The following is a 23,879-nucleotide window of genomic DNA, read 5'->3' on the forward strand; positions in this document are numbered from 1 at the left end:
AATCCCCCATGTGAGCCAGAGCTGTAAATCAAACACGAGGATCCACCAGTGCCACCATACAGAGGACCAGTGACAGGATCTAGATTCTGCGTGCTATAGTTAGCACCGATGAGGACGTCTGAAACAGCAGGTCACTATTTTCCCAAGAGAGAATGATGGTGCAAATTCTGTTGCCACTGGTTTGGTGTAGTGAGTAGCACCACTGGTTTGTGTGGTGGTCACTGGTTCAAGCCTGACCACCAGCAATTATCTATTATTTCATATTAATCATTTCTGGGAGGTTTTTGAAATATCCTATGTTTGTATGTCTCAAATATTTGATGGCTGTAAAAATGCTAGCTTCCTCTACTATTCAATGTTTGTATAAATAACTGCAGTCTCCATCCACAAGGTCAGTTCTGGTCTGGCTGGTGTTCTTAAGCAATGTACTTTCAGTGTTAAGTGTTGAACTTCACTGGTGGCCCAGCTTTCACATTTGAATTTTAGTGAGATTATGACATGACACTATGGAAAAAGAAATATATATCTGGCAAACTTTCTATCCTAAGTAAATTATTAAGTGGTTTCATCTTAAGTAATAAAACTTATCTTACCTGGTGGTTAAGCCCTTGTAAGCAACTTGGCGAGGCACCTGTTAGCGTAACATTTCGTAACATTGTAAACATGGTACGGGAATCCAGGCTCAGCAGACAATAGGATTGACAATGACATGCTAAGCCTTGCTTATGAAGGGCTTTGCTTCCAGGGATGGTCCAAATCATGGTTTGCACCAGAAGGTGAAGCCATAGTTCCCACCATTGATGTGGTGCTTTAAATAGCAGCATTTTGAAAACATTCTTTCCAGTGTGCACAAGACCTCATTTTGGAGACAGTTGCCCTCTACTTCATAAAAATTCACCACTTATACTACCACCTGTCTAAATCAATTGTAAGAATTACCACCCTCTCTGATCCTCAAAGTGTTCTGCCTTAACAGAGGAACACAAAATCCAGGAACTGTCGGTCACAGCTTACCTCTCACATTTTGAAGCTCAGTAAAAAATGTGACTGTTTGTATCCAGCCTCAATAAAACTGACTTCTTCACTACTGTGGCCAGATGATCAGCAGTACCTGGTGTATTTACTTCCATGATATATATCTGTGGTTTCGTGCAAATAAAACAGACCATGAGGGCAATAGACCCTTCCCTCTTGTTGTTCCTCCACCATCATCTGTGTAAACCACTCCCTTCATGCAGCCAGGGAAGCAGCATCCTCTCCTCTTTGGCATCTACTGATGACAGGGCTCCCTTTTGGGAATTCTCTGCTCAGAAATACGCAGACCAACAACCTGACAACACCACCTGCCTTCCTTTGTTCCAATACCCACAGCAGATAAGCTCTCACACCATTCTCGACTCCCAAAAGTTGTAAAAGAGAGAAAGAAGGTTACTCCAGGAACCCATGTTCCCCATGCAGTTAGACTTCAAACTGATGTTTGTTGATGTTGTTCTACCCACAGTGGTGATAGACAGTGATCCTCGTGTGTGTCCAGCCCTCACAGATCCTTCACACCCAGTCGCAACACCCTCAACATGAGGATCCAATGGAACTGCAAGGGAGACAAGTGTCACCTGCCAGAAATACAGAGGGCCCTGAACTCAGTGTTACACTCTTTCTCATCTCCATCGAAGAGGTTAGTGACCTCCAGGCAGCATGTCAGAGACTTTTGTATTTTGTACAGCTCCAAATTTGTAGCCTCGGCTGAAAGCAAGGCAACCTTCACAGCATCATACTCCTCTTGGACCCTTTCCCGTGACTTCCAATTCTCCTCCCCCTGTGGGTCCGGGGGTTAGAACAGGTCCAAGGTATCCCTGCCTGTCGTACGAGGCAACTAATAGGAGTCTCACACTTTTCGGCCCTGTAAGTTCAGGTACCATTTTATGGTTTGACCTGCCACGTACCAAATTCTACAGAAGTGTGGGCCATATAGGGAAGGACGCCTTATGTGGTGCACGAGTTATCCCAAGTGCCCTTTGATTCGATCTCCTGTATCTCTTGTCATGGATTTGTGTCTCCACCTGCAATTCAACTATTTGGGTGAGGACACTTTCCGGGGTATCGAGACAAATAAATAATAACACCTACAGCTGTCCTTCTGATTTTCCTTTATTTTGTCACTACAGCATTGAAACTGGTAGCGATAAAATAAAATAAAACCGTAAGGATGGCTGTTGGCGTTTTTATTTATTCGTCACGATAGTAAGCGGACATTGTCCCAGAGACCTCCTGCTAAAAGGATGGACATACAAAAGCTTTCCAGGGTATGTCATCTTCTTCCATTGTCTCCTGTGCTCTTTCGCCCCCATGACAGTATTTCTCTGCGCCCTCTATCCAGGGTATTTCATTGTGCGCCTCCTCCCACTTGTATCAACTGCAGAGAGCAGCTCTCCTCTTGCTCGCCAGACTGCACAGTACTCCAAAAGGAGCAGAAAGTCATTGAAGTACAAGACCCTGGACCAGTTGACTTACCAAGAGGCTAAACTTAAATCTGAACGATTACAACCCATTCAGTTGACGTCCACATATGTTGCAGCTACATTACCATCGCCATCTCAAGTACCAGTCATACCACTCTCTGTGCCATGAACAGTGGACCATCCGGGCCTCCAGGATACATCCGCCTCCTTGGTGGTAGGGAGCAAAATCTCCATCCTTTGCTCCCAAAGTACCAACTTCGGGAGCAGCCCCCCTTCCCCCCGCCAAATACAGGGGATATCTGTCCCCTACCCCCAGCTGGAGAAACAACAGCCTCCTCCAGCTCCTCTCGTGCGGATGGGGTCCCTTGGGGCCCTCTCTCCCAAGGTCTCTACTAATGCGACAGCAGACACTCACCAGTGACTAAAGGAGCCAAAAGGAGCCAAAAGTTGCTGGACGAAAGGCTTCACAGTCTTCCTCTGTGCCCGAAGTTACTCCGGAGAAGTCCTCCCAGCAAGCTCCTAAAGAGAAGTGAGAGGGCAAACAAACAGGTTTGCCCCCGGCGAAAGTCAGTACCTCGGTGGTCGCCAGAAGTCACTGAGGCCATTAAAGAGCATCGGCAAGCTCTACAGCAACCTAAGCAGCATCCTTCCCTAGCTTTTAAACAGCTCCGTGCCCACATTCACCAGCATATGAAAAGATTGAAACAGGAGGGTTGGGAGAGGTACATCTCGGCCATTGGGTGCCGTATGTCAACTTCCCAAGTCTGGACGAAGATCAGATATGTTTCTGAGTACCAGACCCCTACAGGTGCTACTGGCATTAACATCAACGGTGTGTTATCCAAATGCAATTGCCGAGCACTTTGCCGAGCACTACGCTCGAGCCTCTGCGTCACAGTGGATGGAAAGGAAAGCCTTCTCATTCACTGAACATCACACTGAACCAGGTAATGCTCCATTTACAGAGTGGGAGCTCCTCAGCATCCTCGCACATTGCCCCGACACAGTTCCTGGGCCAGATCAGATCCACAGTCAGATGATCAAACAACTCTCATCCGACTACAAGTGACATCTCCTCATCATCTTCAACTGGGTCTGGTGCGATGGTGTCTTTCCATTGCAATGGCGGGAAAGCACCACCATTCCAGTGCTCAAACACACTTTATGTGGATAGCTATCAGCCCATCAGCCTCACCAACATATTTTTGTAAGCTGGTAGAACATAAGATAAGTCGGCGGTTGTGTCGGGTCCTGGAGTCACTCGGCCTACTGGCTCCATTCCAGGGTGGTTTCTGCCATGGTTCCTCTACCACTGATAATCTAGTTTCCCTCGAGTCTGCCATCTGAACAGCCTTTACCAGATGCCAACACCCGGTTGCCATCTTTCTCGATTAACAAAACGCTTACGACACGGCGACATCATATCCTCGCCACATTACAAGTACGGTCTCCGGGGCCCGCTCCCGATTTTTATACAAAATTTTCTATCGCTCCGTACTTCCCGTGTCCGAGTTGGTCCTCCCATAGTACCCCCATATACAGGAGAATGGGGTCCCACAGGACTGCACTGAACCACCGTCGTCAGAGAGATGCCAAGTGGGGAGGACCTCGTAGCGCAGCTGCCAACCACCAGCAGTCGTACCTCGCACGCTACCCCCCTCGGCCGGCCGCGCGCCAGTCGGCCGATACCGGCACTCCGTCGCCAGTCGCCCGGTGTAGCCGCCCGGTGGCAACCGGGCGAGTGCCGAAGGGCCGAGCCTGCTCCCCTCCGACACAAAGTTGCGCAACCTGTCGCGGACTGCCGCGAAAGAGCTCTGGCTCACAGCTCCCGGTAGCCTCCGGTTACCCGACGACCCCCACGTGATTAGCACGTTCTTTTAGGGACTCTGAGGCAGTACGAGGGCTCCTTCACAGGATCACGCACGCGTGCTGCAGGCATTTCTTCTTCCGCACCTCCTTTAGGTGCCGCACTTGCACTAGCAGTGCGTGTTAGAACATAAGGAACTCCCACTTCCATAGGGATCAGCCTGCACTTTCCTCACATTTTGAGAAAAGCAGAATTGTCGCCCCCCCTCCCCCCCCCCCCCCGCCCCCCGCCCCCTCTATACCTAATAAATCATCCCAAGTGTGAGATGGCGGACGCCGCTAGCACTTCTCCTGCCGTTACCTGCAGCACGACTGCAACACGAGAGGCGTGAGGATTGACTGCACCCGCCGAAACTCGCGCCCTGCCCACTACCGAAGGCAAGGGAGCGGCTGGCGACGGTCAGCAGCTTGGCGCAAAAGTGCAAAAGCAGCTCCAGTCACACCAGCTAATCACCGAACTTTTCGGGGCAGACGTCTCACCCACAAAAACAGCGACTCTAAACGTCACACTACATTCCCCTGTAACTGGACAGACATGCACCATTATCCCACCGACGCCACATCCTCGAGAGATTGAGGCAGTGGCGGTGGAAGTGGACCCAGAAAACCAGTACACAGAGCTCTGCCAGGTGGAGGGCCCTAGACACAAACCAATGAAAACAACGCAGACAAGGGAGCAACCAAACTTGTTAGGCAACCGAAAGGCGCTGTTGCCTACACCAACTACCACATCTCAGGCTAACAACAACAACACAAAACAAAGCACAAACATGGCTGTGGTGAATAACAACAAAGCACACAAAGCCACAGCTGTGCCTACACAACACAAGACTGGTTTCCCCCCAATTGTTATACAAAACTATGGAAAACTTAGTGCCCTTAACACTGCATTCGTGAAAGGCACATTAACAGCACACTACACGCAAAGTGCTCTGGGGATAGAGCCTCACCGTATGTTGCCACAGACAATGAATACAAAGATCTTCTGACCTTCCTCAAAGATAGGAAGATCGAAGACTACAGGCACAGAACGCTGGATGAGAGAACCCGGCAATATGTAATCAAGGGAGTGGATCCCAGTACCCCTAACGAGACAGTACAGATGGCGCTCTGTTATCTGGGATTCAACAGCAAAAGTGCCTCCCGGATGACGGGGTTCTGCACACATGCACCACAACCGTACTACGTGGTTGAGTTGGCCAACACGGCTGATTCCTGTGCCATCTTGCAGATAAAGAGGTTCCTGCGAATGGACGTACGTGTAGAACACTACGAACCACCCATGGTCCCCCAACAATTTAACAACTGCCAGCGATTCGGCCACTCGGCCCTTCGTTGTAGCCTGGCAACTCATTGCCACGGATGTGCTGGCAATCACAAATCCCACACATGCAAACAAACACAGCCAAACCAACAACGCTGTGCCAACTGCAATGGGCCCCATGTGGCCAATTTCAGGCAGTGCAGTATATACAAACAGGTGCTGAAGCATAAGCAAGACAAGCACAGGGCACAGCACAACATCCCACGTCCAAGGCCAGTGCCGAACCCAGTTAGGAACGGCGTAATGTTTGCCACAGTTGTACGCCCTGGCGGAATGGCACAGGCCTCAAAACCTCAGCACCCTTCACATGCAGCCCCTGATGACATACGCAGCCCCTGATGACATACGCAGCCCCTGTCTGGGGATACGCTGCGCCATCTGCAGATCATACAAAACAAAGTACTCAAAATCATAAGCAATGCTCCACGATACACACGCATCGCAGAGCTTCACCAGGAATACCGACTTGAGACTCTCACAGAGGTAATCCACAAACTCACCACAAGACTATACAGAAAGTGCAGACATTCACAGAACCCATTCATTCTGAATCTGGGGAATGACGACCACAACCATAGATGGAAACATAAAAGACCAAAAGACATACGTGCAAGGACCTAACATCTATGGCCAAGTACACGCAAACACAACAGTACAGGTGAGCCCCTGTTAATCAGCCACCATTACTGGATATCCAGTCGGAACACACTTGCCGAATAACTGGCACCACGCAGGGAAGCCATACTGTACGCTACATGCAGACAAGCTACCCCCCCCCCCCCCCCCCCCCACACACACACACACAGTGAGAGGGTCTATGCCCGATCTCCCACTAATATATAATGATCCTGATTGTTCCAGGAATGCAGCAGCTGCAGCAAACCGGGATACATCGCCATCGCCTGCCACAGTGATGATGCATGATACCCACACTAACAAACCCAACCTTGCATCAACTATCGCAGCTAGTAAGCCACTATTGCTCTTACTACCCATCCCACTGTCGCAGAGGTTTTTTTCCCACAGCACGAGCCTTGGCACTTTTTACTCTCTGCTCTTCAAATTGCTATCCTCATTCGCATTTTGTCCACTATCTATCTCCTGATGGACCGTGTTAATGCGTAGTCTTACCCAGATGCATGGATAACATCACTGCCCAACATCATGTGATTCACCTATTAGCTAACTAACATGTTGACAGAGGTGACAGTAGATCTTTTGGTTTGGTCACCACGTTGGTGCGGGTGTGGAGGTGGCCCACCTCTATTTTCCCACAGGGCTCTGTATTGAGTGTATCTCTATTTTTAGTGGGCCATTAATGGTCTAGCAGCAGCTGTCGGGCCGTCGGTCTCACTTTCTGTATGCAGACGACTTCTGCATTTTGTATTGCTCCTCCAGTACTGGTGGTGCCGAGTGGTGCCTACAGGGAGCCATCCGTAAGGTGTTGTCATTGGCTCTAGCCCACGGCTTCCAGCTTTCAGCCACAAAGTCACGTGTCATGCACCTCTGTCAGCGTCGTACTCTTCATCCAGAACCAGTATTTACCTTCGTGACGATCAATCACTGTAGTGGAGACATATTCTTAGGACTCTTTTTTGAAGCCCTGTTGACGTGGCTTCCTCATCTTCATCAGCTGCAGTGGACGTGCTGGCAGCACCTCAATGCCCTCCACTGGGGTGCAGATCGATCTACGCTGCTGCAGCTCTACAGAGCCCTTGTTCAACCCCGCCTTGACTATGGGAGTCTGGTTTATAGTTCGGCGGCACCCTCTGCATTGTGTTTACTTGACCCAGAGCACCAGTATGGCATTCGACTGGCAACAGGAACTTTTACAATAAGTCCAGTGACCGGCGTCCTGGTGGAGGCCGGAGTCCCTCCATTGGAGGTTAGGCGCACACATATGCTCGCCCGTTACATTGCACACATTCGTAGTTCTTCTGAGCATCCGAATTACAGTCTACTTTACCCATCCACGACAGTTCATATCCTGCATCGGAGGCCCAGGTCAGGGCTTACGACTGCGGTTCGCGTCCGATCTGTTCTGTCTGAAGTGGAGTCTTTGCCTTTACCACCTATACTCGAGGTCCATTCACGTACACCTCCGTGGTGTACACCTACGCCGAAGCTTCGCCTGGACCTTTCACACGGTTGTAAGGACTCAGTTAACACCGCGGCTCTCCGCTGTCACTTTGTCTCAATTCTTGACACGTACCGGGACCGTGAAGTGATTTACACTGCCGGCTCGATGGCTGAGGGTCACGTTGGCTTCGCGTTCGAGGAGGACTTATTGAACAGCACTCCTTGCCAGATGGCTGCAGTGTTTTCACTGCAGAGCTGGCAGCCATTTCTTGTGCTTATGCCCTGGCGAATTGTTTCTTCTCTGTACCGACTCCTCGAGCAGCCTACAAGCTATCGACCATTGTTATCCCCGCCATCCTTCGGTAGTGACCGTCTGGGAGTCCATCTGTGCCCTGGAACAGTCCAGTCATTCCATGGTGTTTGTGTGGACCCGTGGCCATGTTGGAGTCCCAGGAAATGAACTTGCCAACAGGCTGGCCAAACAGGCTACACAGAAACCGCTTCTGGAGATCGGCATCCCTGTAACTGACCGGTGATCATTATTACGCTGTGAGGTTTTTCAGCTTTGGGAGACGGAATGACATAATTTCAGTACACACAACAAACTGTGTGCTCTTAAGAAGACTACAAATGTGTGGAAGACATCCGTGCGGGCCTCTCACACGGCCTCTGTGGTTCTCTGCTTGCTCCGCAGTGGCCATACGTGGCTAACACGTGGCTACCTGCTCTAGTACGAGGACCCATCTCGGTGTCACTGTGGCTCACATATGACTGTCGTCCACATCTTGCTGTACTGCCCACTTTTAGCCATTCTGTGGCAGACTTTTAACCTTCCCAGCATCCTACCTTTGGTGTTGGGCGACAGTGCTTCAACAGCAGATTTAGTTTTATGTTTTATTCATGAGGGGGGTTTTTATCATACCATCTAAGGGTGAGCATTTAGCCTTCTCTCTGAGGTCACCACACTCCCTCTAGTTTAACTATGTTGCACTTCCTTTGTATCTGTTTATCTTGGTGGTTGTCTTTTCCCTGCATGTGTTCATCTCACCTTGTCATTTTGGAGTGTTGCAAAGTGGCGGGATCATCCTCTTTTATTATTGTGATCAGCCAGCCCAGACCATATGCTCTATGGTTTTAATACCTTCTTCTACTTTTCCTTGTGGTGTATATTTACCCTGTTTTTTGTTCATTCCATTCATTTCCTTTTTAGGTGTCGTGTTGGTTTTTTTATTTTTTTTCCCTTGAGCCTTTCTTGCATCAGGAAAAAGGGACTGATGACCCTGTAGTTTGGTCCCCTTATACCCCTAAGCAACCAACCGATCCAATTCTCTGCTACAAAAATGCGAGTCACACATTTCTGTCATTGTAGCATGGTCCAGAATACTCAAAACTTTTATTTTTGTACCTAGTGGGGACAGTTTGACTGGTATAAGGAGGATGGCCTATTACGTTTTTAGCCTTCTCAGTTTTACTGTTATGTATATCCCAGCTCTACTCTGTAACTGTCTTCATCCTCAATCCAGTTAGCAGTAGGCTGGATGACGGTGGACTTCCCTCTTTGCAGATGAGCCCTGGCAGGACGTTTGTCTGTTCTCATCTATGTACTGGACCTCTCCATATACTTTGACTTTTCTTTAAATTATCTTTCTGGTTCGGCATCAATATTGCTTACAGGACTTCAATTTTACCACTTCCATATACTAGTTTGGTGCATACGTTTGTAGTGTTTTTATTTTTTTTTTATTTTGCATGCTGGTATTACGGTTGCTATGGATTTATTTACCAATTGTCATTTTTTATTTGTAGTTCACTGTTGCTACTTGTGTTTACATGTTGTCATTTTGTCATTTGGAGACTGAGTGGAGTTCTGGATGCTCTAAATAGGAGAGACAAGTGGAGAAATTGGAACATTTCCAACATATTCCTCTGTTTGAATTCAACAGCGTAGTGACAGCAGTGGGGGCAGCCAGAAACATTTGTGTTGTATATGAAGGTAATGCCATCAGAAAGAATACAGCAAGAAAATGGTTTTCTGATTTAAAGAGGATGGTTTTGACATTAGTGACTCTCCATGTTCAGAAACATCTTTGAGGTTTGATAAAGATCATTTAAACCAGGGTGTATATGTGGACAAGGAAAAAAAATTCACGGATTTTTCCCGGATTTCCCGGTTAAAAATTCACTTTCTCCCGGATGAAAACACACTTTTTTCATGTTATTAAGTGACAGTATATTTTCCCCCAGAACTGTAAAAAATATCAATCCTTTGAATGGTTATGTTTTTATACACGGCATAGAATTTCCAGGCACTTTAGAAAACGAAACTCAGGGAAGAACACCCTTTTTGGAAAGATTTTTGTTGTGCAGCAACATGTATGCTGTATATTTTCGTATTACGAAAGTATAAATTCGAATTCCACCGAACACCACATGTTACTTTCGGAACCATGTAATCGAGATTGCGATTCGCTTTTGTAAGCCAGTCATAGCTCATGTCACGTGATCTAGCCAGCCGATGGCAGCGGATATTTAGACCGCAAGACACGCGATGTAGTCAGCTAATAGCAACATCATTGTTAAGTAGTGCGCATACACAAACAGGAAAAGTTAATGTTTTAAATTAATATACATAGTGTTGCTACAAGAAAAGCAAAGCTTTCACATATAATGTTGATATTTTTTACGTGTGTTACACTAAAAGGCATATCAAACAAATGTACCAGTAAAAATTTTAGACGAGTCCAGTGAGTTGTCCTCAGAGTTTTCCACAAATAAATTAGCTACCGCAGAGGAGAAAGAGCTTCTGTAGCACTACATCAATTTGCTCATAATGACGACATGAATGTCTGATCTTCTGGGCTGGAAATACTTCTAAATGGCTCATCATCAAACGCTCTGTGATTCAAGAAATTCATAGTACATTCTCACACATAGTACAGTTTGCGAAAAAGGAAATTTACTTTGAAAGTAACGCTTTTCAAACCACCATTTACAATATTTTCCCGTTACCTGTTAGAAATAGGTTCGTTTCAGTAGTCGTCAGAGAGCTCCAGATAACTGGGGCCACCGCGCTTTGGCAGCTGCTACGACGCAGGAAGCCCGTATGTTCGTTCGCGTAAAACATTAAAAGATCTTACATTACGTCATAAAAGAAAAGAGACGTCAGGGGATACTCCAAGAGCATCGGAATTTTGTGAACCATACTAAAATGGGACATTTAAAGTGCATACTTAAATAGCACATTCGTATATCTAGATTCCCAATGAAGTAGGCCTCGACCGGATATTAAGCTTTTCAGTGTGGGTTTCAGGATGTAAATTTTCTTTGAGTACCAGTACTGTATTAATTCATTTTTGATTCTTTATTGTGGCATAATGCCATAAGTGCTAGAAGATGAAAATGTGCACCTGAAATGCAGTGAACAGTTGAAATTAGCCAATAGTGAGAAACCAAACATTTCGTTTAAAATACATTGACTGCCTCAGCATAAAAAGTTAATAAAAGTCAAATTTCTGTAGCAAACCGACAAAACTAACTTCATTGTTCTACAAGGCGATTAATGCACGACTGCCAGAAAAGTGGAAATAAAATAAAATCTGAAACTAAGAACATGTATTAGCCTTCTGTGATTACATGACTGTATTTTAATTCACTTGATAGCTCCTGGCCACAGAAATCCATTTTGTTTTCATTTAACGTGAGAGCAGTAAACGAGGAGGAAACAGCAGAATCACTAAATGTAAACATGGGTCACGTGGAGACTACACACTTGCCCAATATAACTCAGACTGCTCTGTGCATCAGCCTCGGATCTACGATCTACGATATTTCCGAACCGGGGCAATACTAAGATAGTAGCGACCCCCCCCCCCCCCCCTGCATCTGAGATACAACGTCAAAAATTTAAATATGTTCATTTTGTAGCGCACGTCTTTCTGAAGAGTCTGATACATAAAACATATATGTTCGAGGAAATGTAAGACATGTTATTTGGTCTTAAGTGTGCCAGAGTGGAGTGCCACCCCTCTTCATACAGCATTCTATCTGCTCCCAGTCGCCCAGTTTGACATCCTTACCCTCTTTTTTTTAAAAAAAAAAAGAAAAAAAGACTTGTAATTAATACTGGATGGGATTATTTGTAACCGAGAGAACAAGAACTCTTCATAAAATTTGCACTCTTTATTGCCTTTCTGTTTTGGGTGACAAAGTTAAACATAGGATACATAAAACCAGTAAAGACAAGAGACCAGCAAGACAGTACACACTCCTTCAATCCTTAGCTCCTAGCATTGTTTTCTCTCTAATCTTTCTACAGCTTTACATGGCGTGCTTTCCTTTTTGCGAAATAATCTGTTACCTCATCAAAGTTCGTCAAACGTTTTGCTACATGAAAAATCGAAATATCGTCTAATACTGCGTAAGGTGTTAATACAAATAGTACCAAAGACTGGTGTGGTTTCTCAGTATGATTACGTCTATTTTGTCACTGTCTGCTAGATAAAACAAAATAGGCCTTTCTAACACTGCAGAAATTGTAACACACACCAAATAAACGAGACTGTTTTGGCACATATGGTCATTTTTATAACACGACAGAATATAATTCACCAAGAGCAACATACATTGCCTATTAGGCCTACTACAAGCAAATAGCTTGATGTTAGGAAATAGTTTCACATTTCATTCGTATGCTCCAGTTGCTCAAGCATGAGATCAAAAAGTAGTAGTACAAGATTTTTATATAAATTTGGAATCGTCATGTTCTTCCCTAATTGGTGTGATGCCCCGTTTCTTCTTCTTCCTCATTCTAACAATCTTGTCATGACTAATTCTGGAACTATTCCTGCCTTTGTCAATATTTATTCACCGCTTAACTTCATTAACCCTGCCAAAATCAGCGGTTTAATTATCCCTGATTATTCTCCGGTTAAGTGTTGTTATGTTTGTACAAACCACTTTCCGCGCTACTTCCAGAATAGAAGTTAAGCGGCTGCTAGACGGGGACTGCACAACTGGCCCTTACTAGCGTAGCAGTCTGGCCAAAACTTTTCTGACAAAATTTCATTTTCTTGGATACTCTGAGAAGATAATAAGTAATCTGTCTTGCCCGTTATTCCTGTCAGTCGTTTATTTCCATTCTGGTAGTACGAAACAATGGATAACAACGCTGTCGCAAATACAGTCAACCACATAATCAGACAGCGGTTCAGCTTTACTCTGATAAGCTCATATAACCTGGTCCCCTTTTGCCTGCAGGAAAGTTTATTTTTAGTTGCGATGAGGATTCCCCTGACAGACATCACATACACTATGCACAGATTCAAAAACCAACAGGGATGGGTTTCGAAATTATGAGTAATCGATAGACCAACGTGCACTGGTTGCTAGGAGCTTTGTGAAACAAGGTTTTTTATTCTCAAGAATATGGATTTGCCCCCCCCCCCCCCCCCCCCTGCGCAATTGTCATCCGGGTCAGATACATCGGTGTTTGCCCTCCCCCCCCCCCTGCTGCGCATGCGTGAATCTGGCAGCTTGGGCGCGACAGTAAAATTTTTCCTGGTAGCATCTAGCTGCTTGCTGCAACTGCTTACACAGCCAACAGCCACATTTCTGTAGCCAGAAGGGGGAGAAGGTACAACTAATACGCCACTCAACTGTGCATGCGCATGAACCCGCTCGTAACTGCTATAATGAATCTAATTTAAATAGTTGTGACGTCACGCTCATCTGAGGCATTTTGTTGTTATGAAGCATTGCATAGTCTTCCTAAAGCCTTTGACACATTTTGCTGTTGGCAAACACTTGTATGAGCACTGTGTTTTGTTGGTGTATATGGCAGATTTCCTTTGCAATTTATGTTTTATTTTCATATTTTTTTCTCGTTCACGTTTTATTGTTGTAGTATTATTCTGCAGTAGTGGGATACATTAATATCCTTTGTTAGAATATCGATTCTTACCAGTCAAGATTACAAAAATTTAACTGAAAACTAAAACAATGAAAAATTCCCAGAATTCTAAAAAATTCCCGGGTTTTTCCCGGTTTTCTCTCGGATGAAAAAATTCCCGGGTTTTTCCCGGATCTCCCAGTTGTCCCGGGTCGTATACACCCTGTTAAACGTATTAATCCACAACAATCCACATCAGCCGTACCCAAGAACCGGCACATGTGATGAACTGTGATGATTCCACAATTGTGCAATATTTACAATCAACAGCAAAGGTTCAAAAATCGGGTGTACGGGTACAGCGTGCTCTAAGCCAAATTCACAAAAACTGGCAGATGGCCACGTGTGCATCTCTGCTCGCTCATCATCAATTGACTCGTGAACAACACTGACTATTCCTATCTCGTATTGTTACTGGTGACAACAGATGGTGTCTTTCTACATCTACGTCGTACTCTGCGAGCTACCTAATGCTGTGTGGCAGAGGGTACTTTTGTACCACTAACTGAGTTCTCCAACCCTGTTCCACGGGAAGAATGACCGCGAGTGTACAGATGGAGGTATGATTGCACAGTTAAAATGGACAGATAATGAAGAGTTTAACTTATATGCTTACAAAGAAAGGTGGACCACAGTCAAAGGAAACAGGAGGTAAAGAAGCTGTGCTTGGTACAGTGCTGAGGGGATAAGGTGCTAAAATTATAAAACACATCTTTACAGATAGAATTAAAAATTCTTAATAATTTTTAGCATATGAAGGCATCTCTGCAGGGGACACAGTAACCGCTGTAACTGGTATAGAGGCAGAGCTCCCACAGGTCACGTATTAGTCAACTTGTCGACTACTGGTGAGGCATGAGCGTCTACAGATAATCATTGGGGTAACACATCAAGGTGTAAGGCACAGATCGGCACCAGTTCGACACAAATTACTGACAACAGTGTCAAGTGTTACCACTGAGGCAATGAATGTCTGAGGATGATCGTACCTGATGGAAACAAGCCAATGTGCCGATTTTACCTGTACCACTACACCATTTCTTTTTCTCTTTGCTGCAAACACAGACTTTCTTCTGATCTCATAGAGAACAACTATATACCATATAATACCAAGCTGTTTGTTTCCAGGTCATACAGTCGAGCATTCCTGTGCTGTAACACAGTTCACAAAAGCTTCACGAAGCTGTGGTGAAAGGTGACATCGTAACTGGTATCCTGTCGAATCTAAAAAGCTTTTGATAATGTTGACCACTGAATATTGTTACATAAATGAGAGATATTAGAAACTATAAGTGTGGCAAATAAGTGGTTTGAGACTTACACGGGAAAGAGATTGTACTGAGTTGAAATTTTGTGTACTGCACGATAAACTGTAATTTCATGTACTGGTACAAGACTCAAAACATGTTAATATAATTGTACCTCAGGGGAAAGTATCAGGCTCAATCATTTTCGTAATCTATATTCATAATTTCCCACAGTGTGCTACAAATGGAGAGAAAATACTGCATGCCAAAGACAGCACTGTACTCATTTACAGAAAAATTACCACATAGTTGACAAAAAAAAGTCAATGATGCTCTCAAAGCACAGTTTTAGACCATGAAGTTCTTGTCATTGGACAAAAGAGTAAAACTAAATGTAATGAAGACAAACTGTAAGAACTTCTGACTGAATAAAAACACACCGATCGTACACTAGTAATGCCAAATCAGAGGAAGAAGCTCAATATGTAGGCCACGGACGGCTCGGTACCTGAGCACAGAATCGGAGTGTGTCACCATCTGTATCACTAAGTGACCAGCCCACGGAACCGTAATCCAGCCAGACTGCAGGTCTAATGGCTTCCAGGGGCAGCAATATTTTGCATAATTAATGACCAAATTTAAAATGTTGTCATAATATGCTAAATTAGGAGGTATAATGTAGTGTTAAAGGTTTAACACAGTAAGACAATTATTACTGTTAGAAACTATATATACGTCTCGCGGTAGTTTAACTCGCGCCACACAAATACCTGGACTATATTTGTCCAGTATGTGAGAATGAGAGCACTAGATGACTTGCAAAAAAAACTTTACATGTAACATTAAATTGTTGCAAAGCTTTTGCTCACTGAGAACTTCACAAAATGATGAAAGGAAAAAATAAGGTTTACTGATTATTACATTTCCAGTGTTCATGCAGTGAAACTTCACCAACAGCTCATGACATTTTAATTTATTACTTCTTTTCTACTAACTTTATTTGTAGCATATTTTGCAAACAGTATCAACAAATACCACTGAATGAACCAGCACAGTTATATTTTTGTATGACTCATAGTCCAGGAGATTTCAGGTCATAAAAAGTGGGATGCCTTAAAACTAGCTTTTGTTTAAAATGGAGTCCAAATACCCCAGATTATACTTGTCAAGTGTTACATAATAATAGTGCATAATGGTGTCCGACAAACTTTAAATATAATTTAAAATCTTTTCTAAAGTTTATCTCGATAACACGCTTATCATCAAATATCTAATACATTATCTCATTTGTACAGTAATTAGAAGTCTGAAGCTGTTTTATACATGGGTGTTCAATTCTTTAAAGCATGAGGGATTTACTGGTTTATATCTAAACAGTGGAAACAAATCTAAAACACACAACAGCGTGTTATATCATGGACTAAAACTAGACAACAGCCTGTCTCAAGAAATTAGAGATGTAAATGATCTCAGCACGTTTAGTAAAAAGCTTAAAAAGCCATTTATTATCACCATCTCCCAGCCTATGCTTTTACCTGTGCACTGCACTGCACAGCACAGCACCAGTGCCGGTACCCAGGTATCACGTGCCTAGCCTGTGCACCTGCCACATTCCCAGCTGCCTCCCTCCGAGTTGCTAGCTACCCGTCCACAAACCCTCCTTCTGCTTCCTACACCATTGTCCCTCCACCCACCACATCAGACACAACATCCAGCCCCATCCATTAGCTACACTGCAATACCAGCAGTGTGTGTCCTGCTGGCACACTGTAAGTCCTCAGTTTTGTGTGTGCGTGTGCGTGTGCGTGTGCGTGTGTGTGTGTGTGTGTGTTTGTGTTTGTGTGTGTGTGTTGCAATGACAATAATGGCAATTTGTGCTGTATCAGGACTCAAACCCGGATTTCCCACTTATCGAGAGCAATCACCTTACTGTTAGGCTATCTGTGCACGACTCCTGGCCGGACCCAAACTTCTATTATGTTGTCAACCATCTGTCTACAACCTGTACCAATACATGCATGGCCAATGGAAAATTGCTTCATAATTTGGAATACCACAAGCACTGCAATATCGTATGTATCTCCCGAAACCAGGCCAGCAACTTTCGTGTAAAATGTCTGAAGGAACATTACATCGTAATTTGGAATATCGCAGGCACTACAATATCGTACTTCTACTATCTGGTGACTGGTTTCCTTTATTTATAAATTATTTACTTTATGCCAAAACTTCCTTGCTATGATAGTATAAAATAATATGTGACAGAACTAGTTATGCTATATGACTATTTATGAGATCTGCAAAAATTTAAGAAGTTGCTGTAACTTGGACACACAACACAACCAAGAATGTTTGTACAACTTTATCAGACTGTGGCACGTATGCCAATCACCACAGTGCACACCGAACACAATGCAAATGTGTGCACGCAATAATAACATTATAACCGAGTGCGAGCGTAGTGCGGCACTTGCACGTGGTGAGCTCTTTCGGAGATTCACAGTATTACTCTTTCGTGGCACATTCTCGCAGATGACGAAACACTGCTAACGTGTGGAGCTTTCGAGTCTGTGTGCATTACCTCATTCCTCTTCCCTCGGGGAACAGCTCGGATTCGTGAGACGTCCACGGTGTCTTCCTTTGCGAGGCTCTGACCGAGACAATGTGCCGATCCTGGAGCGTACGGTCAGAAGTACTCGGGGTGCAGGCAGTATCGCAGTCCACCTTCTCGTGTCAACCCGTAAAGTAGGACGGGTGATGCTGGCGTGAGCTCCACGTCCACATTAGGTCCTGGGCATAGTGGTGCTGGTGCCCCTGTAATTGGAGGTGGAGGAGATGGCTCCGGTGTGCACAGCAGCTACATCGTTACTGGAAGCGGTACTGGAGAAGCTGTGACAGGTTCGTATACCGATGGTGGGGGAACCCTCATACATTGTGGCAGACACACAGCCATACCAGGTGGTCCGTGAGCGACGCCAACTGGCACGGTGTCCCAGCCAGGTTTGTCCAGTTGTCCACGAGCAGGCACAACTGGTCACAGTGATGTGCACAGAGACTTTCCTCCGTACGGACATCGTACAGATGGCAGCCACGAAATCGGGAGATGATGGTGGGGACCCATTTTGTGTGATGATCAAACCTGCTTGCCCAGACAGCCACCCCAGGCCGGAAGTGGGACAGTGACGGCACCAGTTGGTGTCCCTGGCTGGGCCGCTGGAGATGCACGAGCTTTCAGGGTCAACGCCTGTGAAGCCGTTCGGCAGGGCTGTTGTTACCTGAACAGCAGAAATCGATAGGAAGACAGAAATTGATTCGAGGCAATTTTGTATGGGAACCGCATCGTGCACTTTTTCATTTACACTTTGAATGTTCTAGCTAACCTTTTGGCCTCACTGTTGGACTGCATGTGGAAGGGCAGGGCAAAAATGTGGCGAATCACACGGATGTTGCAGGAGGCGGGAAACTTCTGCAACACAAACTGAGGGCTGATATGAGAGGCTAATGTTACCAAAAGTCCTTCGAAGGAAAAAAATTTGGACAGGGCTGCCATGGTGGCAGAGGCTGTCATTGATGGGCAACAAACAACAGATTGAAACCGAGAATATGCATCAATTACTACTATCCAGTATGCACGAAGGAAAGGGTCGGCAAAATCTGTGTAGAGACAGTCCCAGGCCTGCAAAGGCTGTCACCACGGAGACAATGTTGCCTGCAAGGCAGCTTGCTGCAATGTGCACTGAGAACAGGCCGTAACCAAACGAGTGATGCTGCTGTCCAAACCAGGCCAAAAAACGTGACAGCCAGCTAACACCTTGGTGAGTGACATGCCCCCTACCCCCCACCCCAGTGAACATCATGCAGCAATTGCAGGATCTCCAATTAGAGAGCTGAGGGAACCGTTAAGCGAGCAGTTGAATAGTCCGTATCGAAGTGTAGAACACCATTAACAACAGAGAAATTATGTCAAAACACATAATATTTAAGGAGGGCATTGTATGCCCATGATGGAGGCACCTCAGGCCAGCCATGTTGTATGCAATGTGTCACTTTCCATAACATTGGATCAGTAGCACTAGCCAGTGCGACCCCAGTGCTGGAGATTTGAAAACCGTTGACAGTTTGTAGAGGCATTCATCCACATGGAAACACAATCACTCCTCCTGATCAAAAACTGGGTCAGGACTGGCCGGAAGACAGGAGGGCACTTCAGCATTCGCATGTTTAGATAGGGAGCAGACGTGAACCTCATAGCTGCACCGAAAGAGGAACAGTGTCCAACACTGAAGGTGATGTGCTGCTTTCTCTAGCAATGATGCTGAGGGGTTAAACAGTGAAACTAATGGCTTGTGACCCATGATGAGATTGAATTTTACATTATACAGGAAAACATGAAACTTCTTTAAGGTATAAACAATGGCAAGGGCTTCTTTTTCTATTTGTGACTATCTAGCCTGAGGTGAATTAAGCATCTTCAATGCACATGCAATAGGCTCCTCGAAGCCATCAGAATATTTATGAGCTAACACTGCCCCCTGTGCATGCTGGGATGCATCTGTTGCTGAAACTAAATGTTGACCCAGCTGGTAGGTTACAAGCAAAGGTGCAGATTGTAACATAGACTTCACTTTGCTAAATGCCATTTCACATGCCTGCGACCAATGAGAAGACGTCCCCTTACGCAGCAAGGCGTGTAATTGTTGTGCAACTGATACAGCTTCCAGCAAAAACTGATGATAAGAAGCAATCTTACCTGAATAGACAGCCAGGCACATACAATGTGAGATGCTCGAGAAACAATTGAAAAATCGCTGGAGCACTGGCCGTGTGAAATGGTAACCGCAAGTATTGATACGAGCCAAAAGGCATGTTAATGACCGAGAGCCGTTGAGAGCCAGAATCAACAGGAAGCTGCAAATATGCATCAGAGAATATGATCTCGAAAAAATACTGACCACTAGTGAGCTTAGCAAAAAGTTCGTCTCGGCATGGCAAGGGATATGTGTCAGTGATAGACTGAGCATTGACAGAAACACTCATATCATCACAAAGCCATAACCGTTCAGATGTCTTCTTGACAATGACAAAGGTGTAGCCCATTTGCTGGATGCAATCGGTCGGATGACACCGGAGGCCGTGAGGCGGTCAAGCTCTGCCCTGACTTGGTCACCAAGTGCCATCGGCACTGGGTGAGCCCAAAAGAAAAGGGGCCTGGCTGTAGGTTTCATGGTGATGTTGGCTTTGAAATTATTGGCACAACCCAAGCCTGCAGAAAATAGAGTGGAAAATTCAGTGCATAAAGAGTGAAGTTGTGTATAAGGCACCTGATCAGAGACGAGATAAATGTCATCAAATGTCAGCAAATCCAAAAAGGTTAAAGGCGTCAAAATGAAACAGATTTTTGGTACACGAACTGGTCATCACCATGAAAGTCAGCAGGTGAACCACAGATTTATATGTACTGGGACCGAGAAACCACCTAATATCGGAATGCTTCGCTTATTCCGAGTGACTAATGTATGCGACACTCGTGCTAAAGAGGGGAAAACCCAAGTCCGTGTACATTTGCAAGCTGACAATGACACAGCTGTATCCATGTCGACTTGCATGTGCAAAATCTTCTGATAAATCAGGACATCAATAAAAATCTTATTGGTTGTAACGGAAATTGCCGATACATAATTAACATCCAAATCGGCATCTGTTGGAATTTTGCATTGCAAACAGGAGCTATGTGACCCATCTTATTGTGTGGGGGCTAGTTGGCAAAGGAGTCGATACACGCGGAGCGATAACCGAGACAAAAACAAAGCATGGCATAAGGTAACATCAGTCAATACAAATGCGTGAAAATGCTACTGCAACAGTTTTTGTAAACTTCCCATTCTTTGGATCTCACCATAAGCCAGAAATACGGCAGGCAGCATAGATTGAAACAGAACTGGACTGGTCAGAAAAGAGGCAAGTGTTTGCAATACCTGGGTTACAGTGTGTCGCACCGGTGACTGAGATGCTGTAATGCCATAGTAAGAACCCCCAACTGATCAACCTAACAGTGCACAAACTCATCAGTAGCATCATCAGACATCGGAGACGCAATGGATGCCCAACCACAGACTAAAAACTGTGCAGAGAACAATCCAACACTTGTTGTCACTTGTGTTGTAAGTTGGACACACAACAAAACCAGGAATGTTAATAAACTTTATTAGACTGTGGCATATATGGCAATTACCATAACATACAATGAACACAATAAGGCAACGCAAATGTATGCAAGAAACATTAACATAATAACTGAGTGCGATCGTAGCACGCGAGGATTAGAATAGGCACTCGCCCGTGGCAGCCTGTCAGAAGTTCACAGTATTCCTCTTCCGCAGTGCACTGTCGTGGATGACAACACACTGCTAATGTGCACAGCTTTCAAGTGTGTGCAGATTACTTCAGAAGTCATTTCGTCGATCACTGACAACATTCATAAACTGTACATTGTGCCACAGAGGAACAAATAAAGAAATTAATAAATTAATGAATCTGTCGATACATTTGTGCTTCTCATACAAATTTCCCATTTCCTCTAGCATGGAAAAAAACTATCTGAGAGATATTTATATAGTATCACTCTCACCTCACTTTCCTCAGAGTTTGCAATCGTTTACTGTTTCTGTCCAGTTCAATCCGCTTCTTTTCAATTTTGGAGTCAAGACTTGCCTCGCCTGTTGAAACATTTTCTATGAGCTGTTTTATATTGTTTATGTCTGATTTTAACATTTCAACAGCTTTCTTCATAGCCTCTTCAAGTTCCCCAATTTCCATCTGCTTTGCTATGCAACTACTGCGCGCTTCCTGTGAAGAACACATAAAATACTATCCAGAGACAGAGAGAGAGAAATTACTTATCAAATGATTTATCCAGAGAGTTATAGCTTAGTTTGGAAGATATACATAGATGACAGCCACACAGCAATTTTAGTGGTCTATAGATAAAATGAGCACCACAAATCATAAAATTACAAATGTGCAACAGCAGCTAAATAAAAAAATAAAATAAATTATTTATTTATGGATATAGAAATTGGTTAGTTTCCACAGGCTTGGAATTTTATAGTGAAATAATTGGTTTTGTAACAAAGAGACTTTAAATATGTAAATGGTATCTTAACAAAGAAATCGGATGCTTACTTACTCTCATCTCAACTTCTTTTCCCAGTAAGTCATAAAGAGCCGCTCCTTTAGCAGTTATCTCTGAAGCTAGTGATCTAACTTTTTTTATTTCATTTGCCTAAAACATCAACAAGATCTTTACTTCAGTATTAAATGAAACATACACATATTTAACTGAAATAATTTCAAATTCTTCTTAAAATTTATATTATAGGAGAATTGCAGTTAAATGGTCATACAATGATGGAAACAATAAATGAAAGTAATTATGTACATTCAGTTTTCCAAGAAAGGAATCTGTTTAACTGTAGGTAAAAGTAATGCAGGACAATGTAAAATACTGATCTTCTGTCAAATTGTAATGTTTGATGCAAAATATCTGAAGGATGAACGAATCGGAATGAAATTTAATTTGTTTAAGTAAACATCATAACTGTTGTCAGAGTTATATATTCTCTGATGACTTCCCAGTTTTCCAGAGTAGGCTGGCAATGCTAGGGGCTTCCATATTTTGTACTTCCTTTCGCTAAGTTACTGAGCTGCTGTCCTGTCTTTAAGACATGTATTATCCACATGCAAATGTAATATCAAACCACATTCTCCTCTATGATAGCTTGTTTTGTTGTTTTCTTTTGTAGGTATCATTCATCAGTAAGAATACATAGGGATACATGTCACTTGCCTGGAGTGGTATGTAACACCACAGCATTAACCCTGGCTAACTATTTTACGAATAGTTGTTACCATACATCGTCCTACTAGCCTAGATGAGAGGACTGGGTTGCCCACTATAGACATTTTCTCAGTAGATCCATTAGAATGCAAGTATCCTCATTGATAAAAGATGGTGAGATACCTGTATCTAACTGAAATTGCACTTCTGCATTCTGACAGGGAGGTCAATATTAATATCTGCATCCCTATGCTTATTGCATATGTATGGGTGGCATACATACAAAATAGCTGAAATGGTTTGGTTCTTCTGTTATAGAGGTTCGTAAATGTTTTCAGCAAATGGATTCAGAAATGCTAAGTTTCAAACTATGCTATGTTTAGTCATAGCAGTCCCAAAATTTAGGAGAGGAAGGCTACAAGAAAGGTTAATTAACAAGGATGGTGCTTATATAATGTGTTTGTGCATTGGAAGAGTGACAGCAACGAAGGTGGTGTACTGGTTATGGCAGTGAATTTATAAAGTTGGTAGAGCACTTGCCCGCGAAAGGCAGAGGTCCTGAGTTCGAGTCTCGGTCCAGCACACAGTTTTGATCTGCCAGGAAGTTTCAATTTATATTAAGTTTGAGTTAGGTTCCATATCCCTTCTGGTCATCCAGATTTAGGTTTGCTGTGGTGATTATAATTGATTACGGTGGATGTGAGGGGAATGCCTTCCTTCCCAGTGTTAGTCCAGCCCAAACTTGTGTTCCCACTTCATCATCAATGGGATCTCCTTTCCTTTTGCAAGAATGAAATTGTGTGAACTGTACACTACGAAGTTCACCTGGAAGGATTTGATGCTCCCATCACCAGAAGCCAGTGAGATGCCTTTCTTGTATAATTTCACTTAAGCTGCTGTGAAAATGCAGCCTGTGTTTGGTATTATGAATTTCAGATCTTTCTAGTGAACAAACACTCCCTATGTTATGTTTTGAAACTTCTGGCAAATCCATGGATGATATGTAATAATGCATGTAGGGATAGATCATTACTCACAAAATATAAGCAGCAAACAGACACGTGAAAAAGAAAAATAACTTACTAAAGTGTCACGCAAAGTTCTATGGAAAACACACACA

At 44.1% G+C, this 23,879-nt stretch overlaps 1 protein-coding gene across 3 annotated transcripts in view; it reads right to left on the reverse strand.

The window, feature by feature from the left end:
- Window positions 1–23,879, reverse strand: part of LOC126161296 (clusterin-associated protein 1) — a 161,791-nt gene that overhangs the window by 80,275 nt on the left and 57,637 nt on the right. For all 3 annotated transcript variants that reach the window (XM_049917039.1, XM_049917038.1, XM_049917037.1), the window contains exons 4-5: window positions 22,109–22,204; window positions 21,551–21,768 (exon numbers count right to left, since the gene is read on the reverse strand). In XM_049917039.1, the coding sequence (XP_049772996.1) occupies window positions 21,551–21,768; window positions 22,109–22,204 (314 nt within the window). The remainder of the gene's footprint in view (window positions 1–21,550; window positions 21,769–22,108; window positions 22,205–23,879) is intronic.

This window comes from Schistocerca cancellata, chromosome 2 (assembly GCF_023864275.1).
Source record: "Schistocerca cancellata isolate TAMUIC-IGC-003103 chromosome 2, iqSchCanc2.1, whole genome shotgun sequence".
Lineage (NCBI taxonomy): Eukaryota > Metazoa > Arthropoda > Insecta > Orthoptera > Acrididae > Schistocerca > Schistocerca cancellata.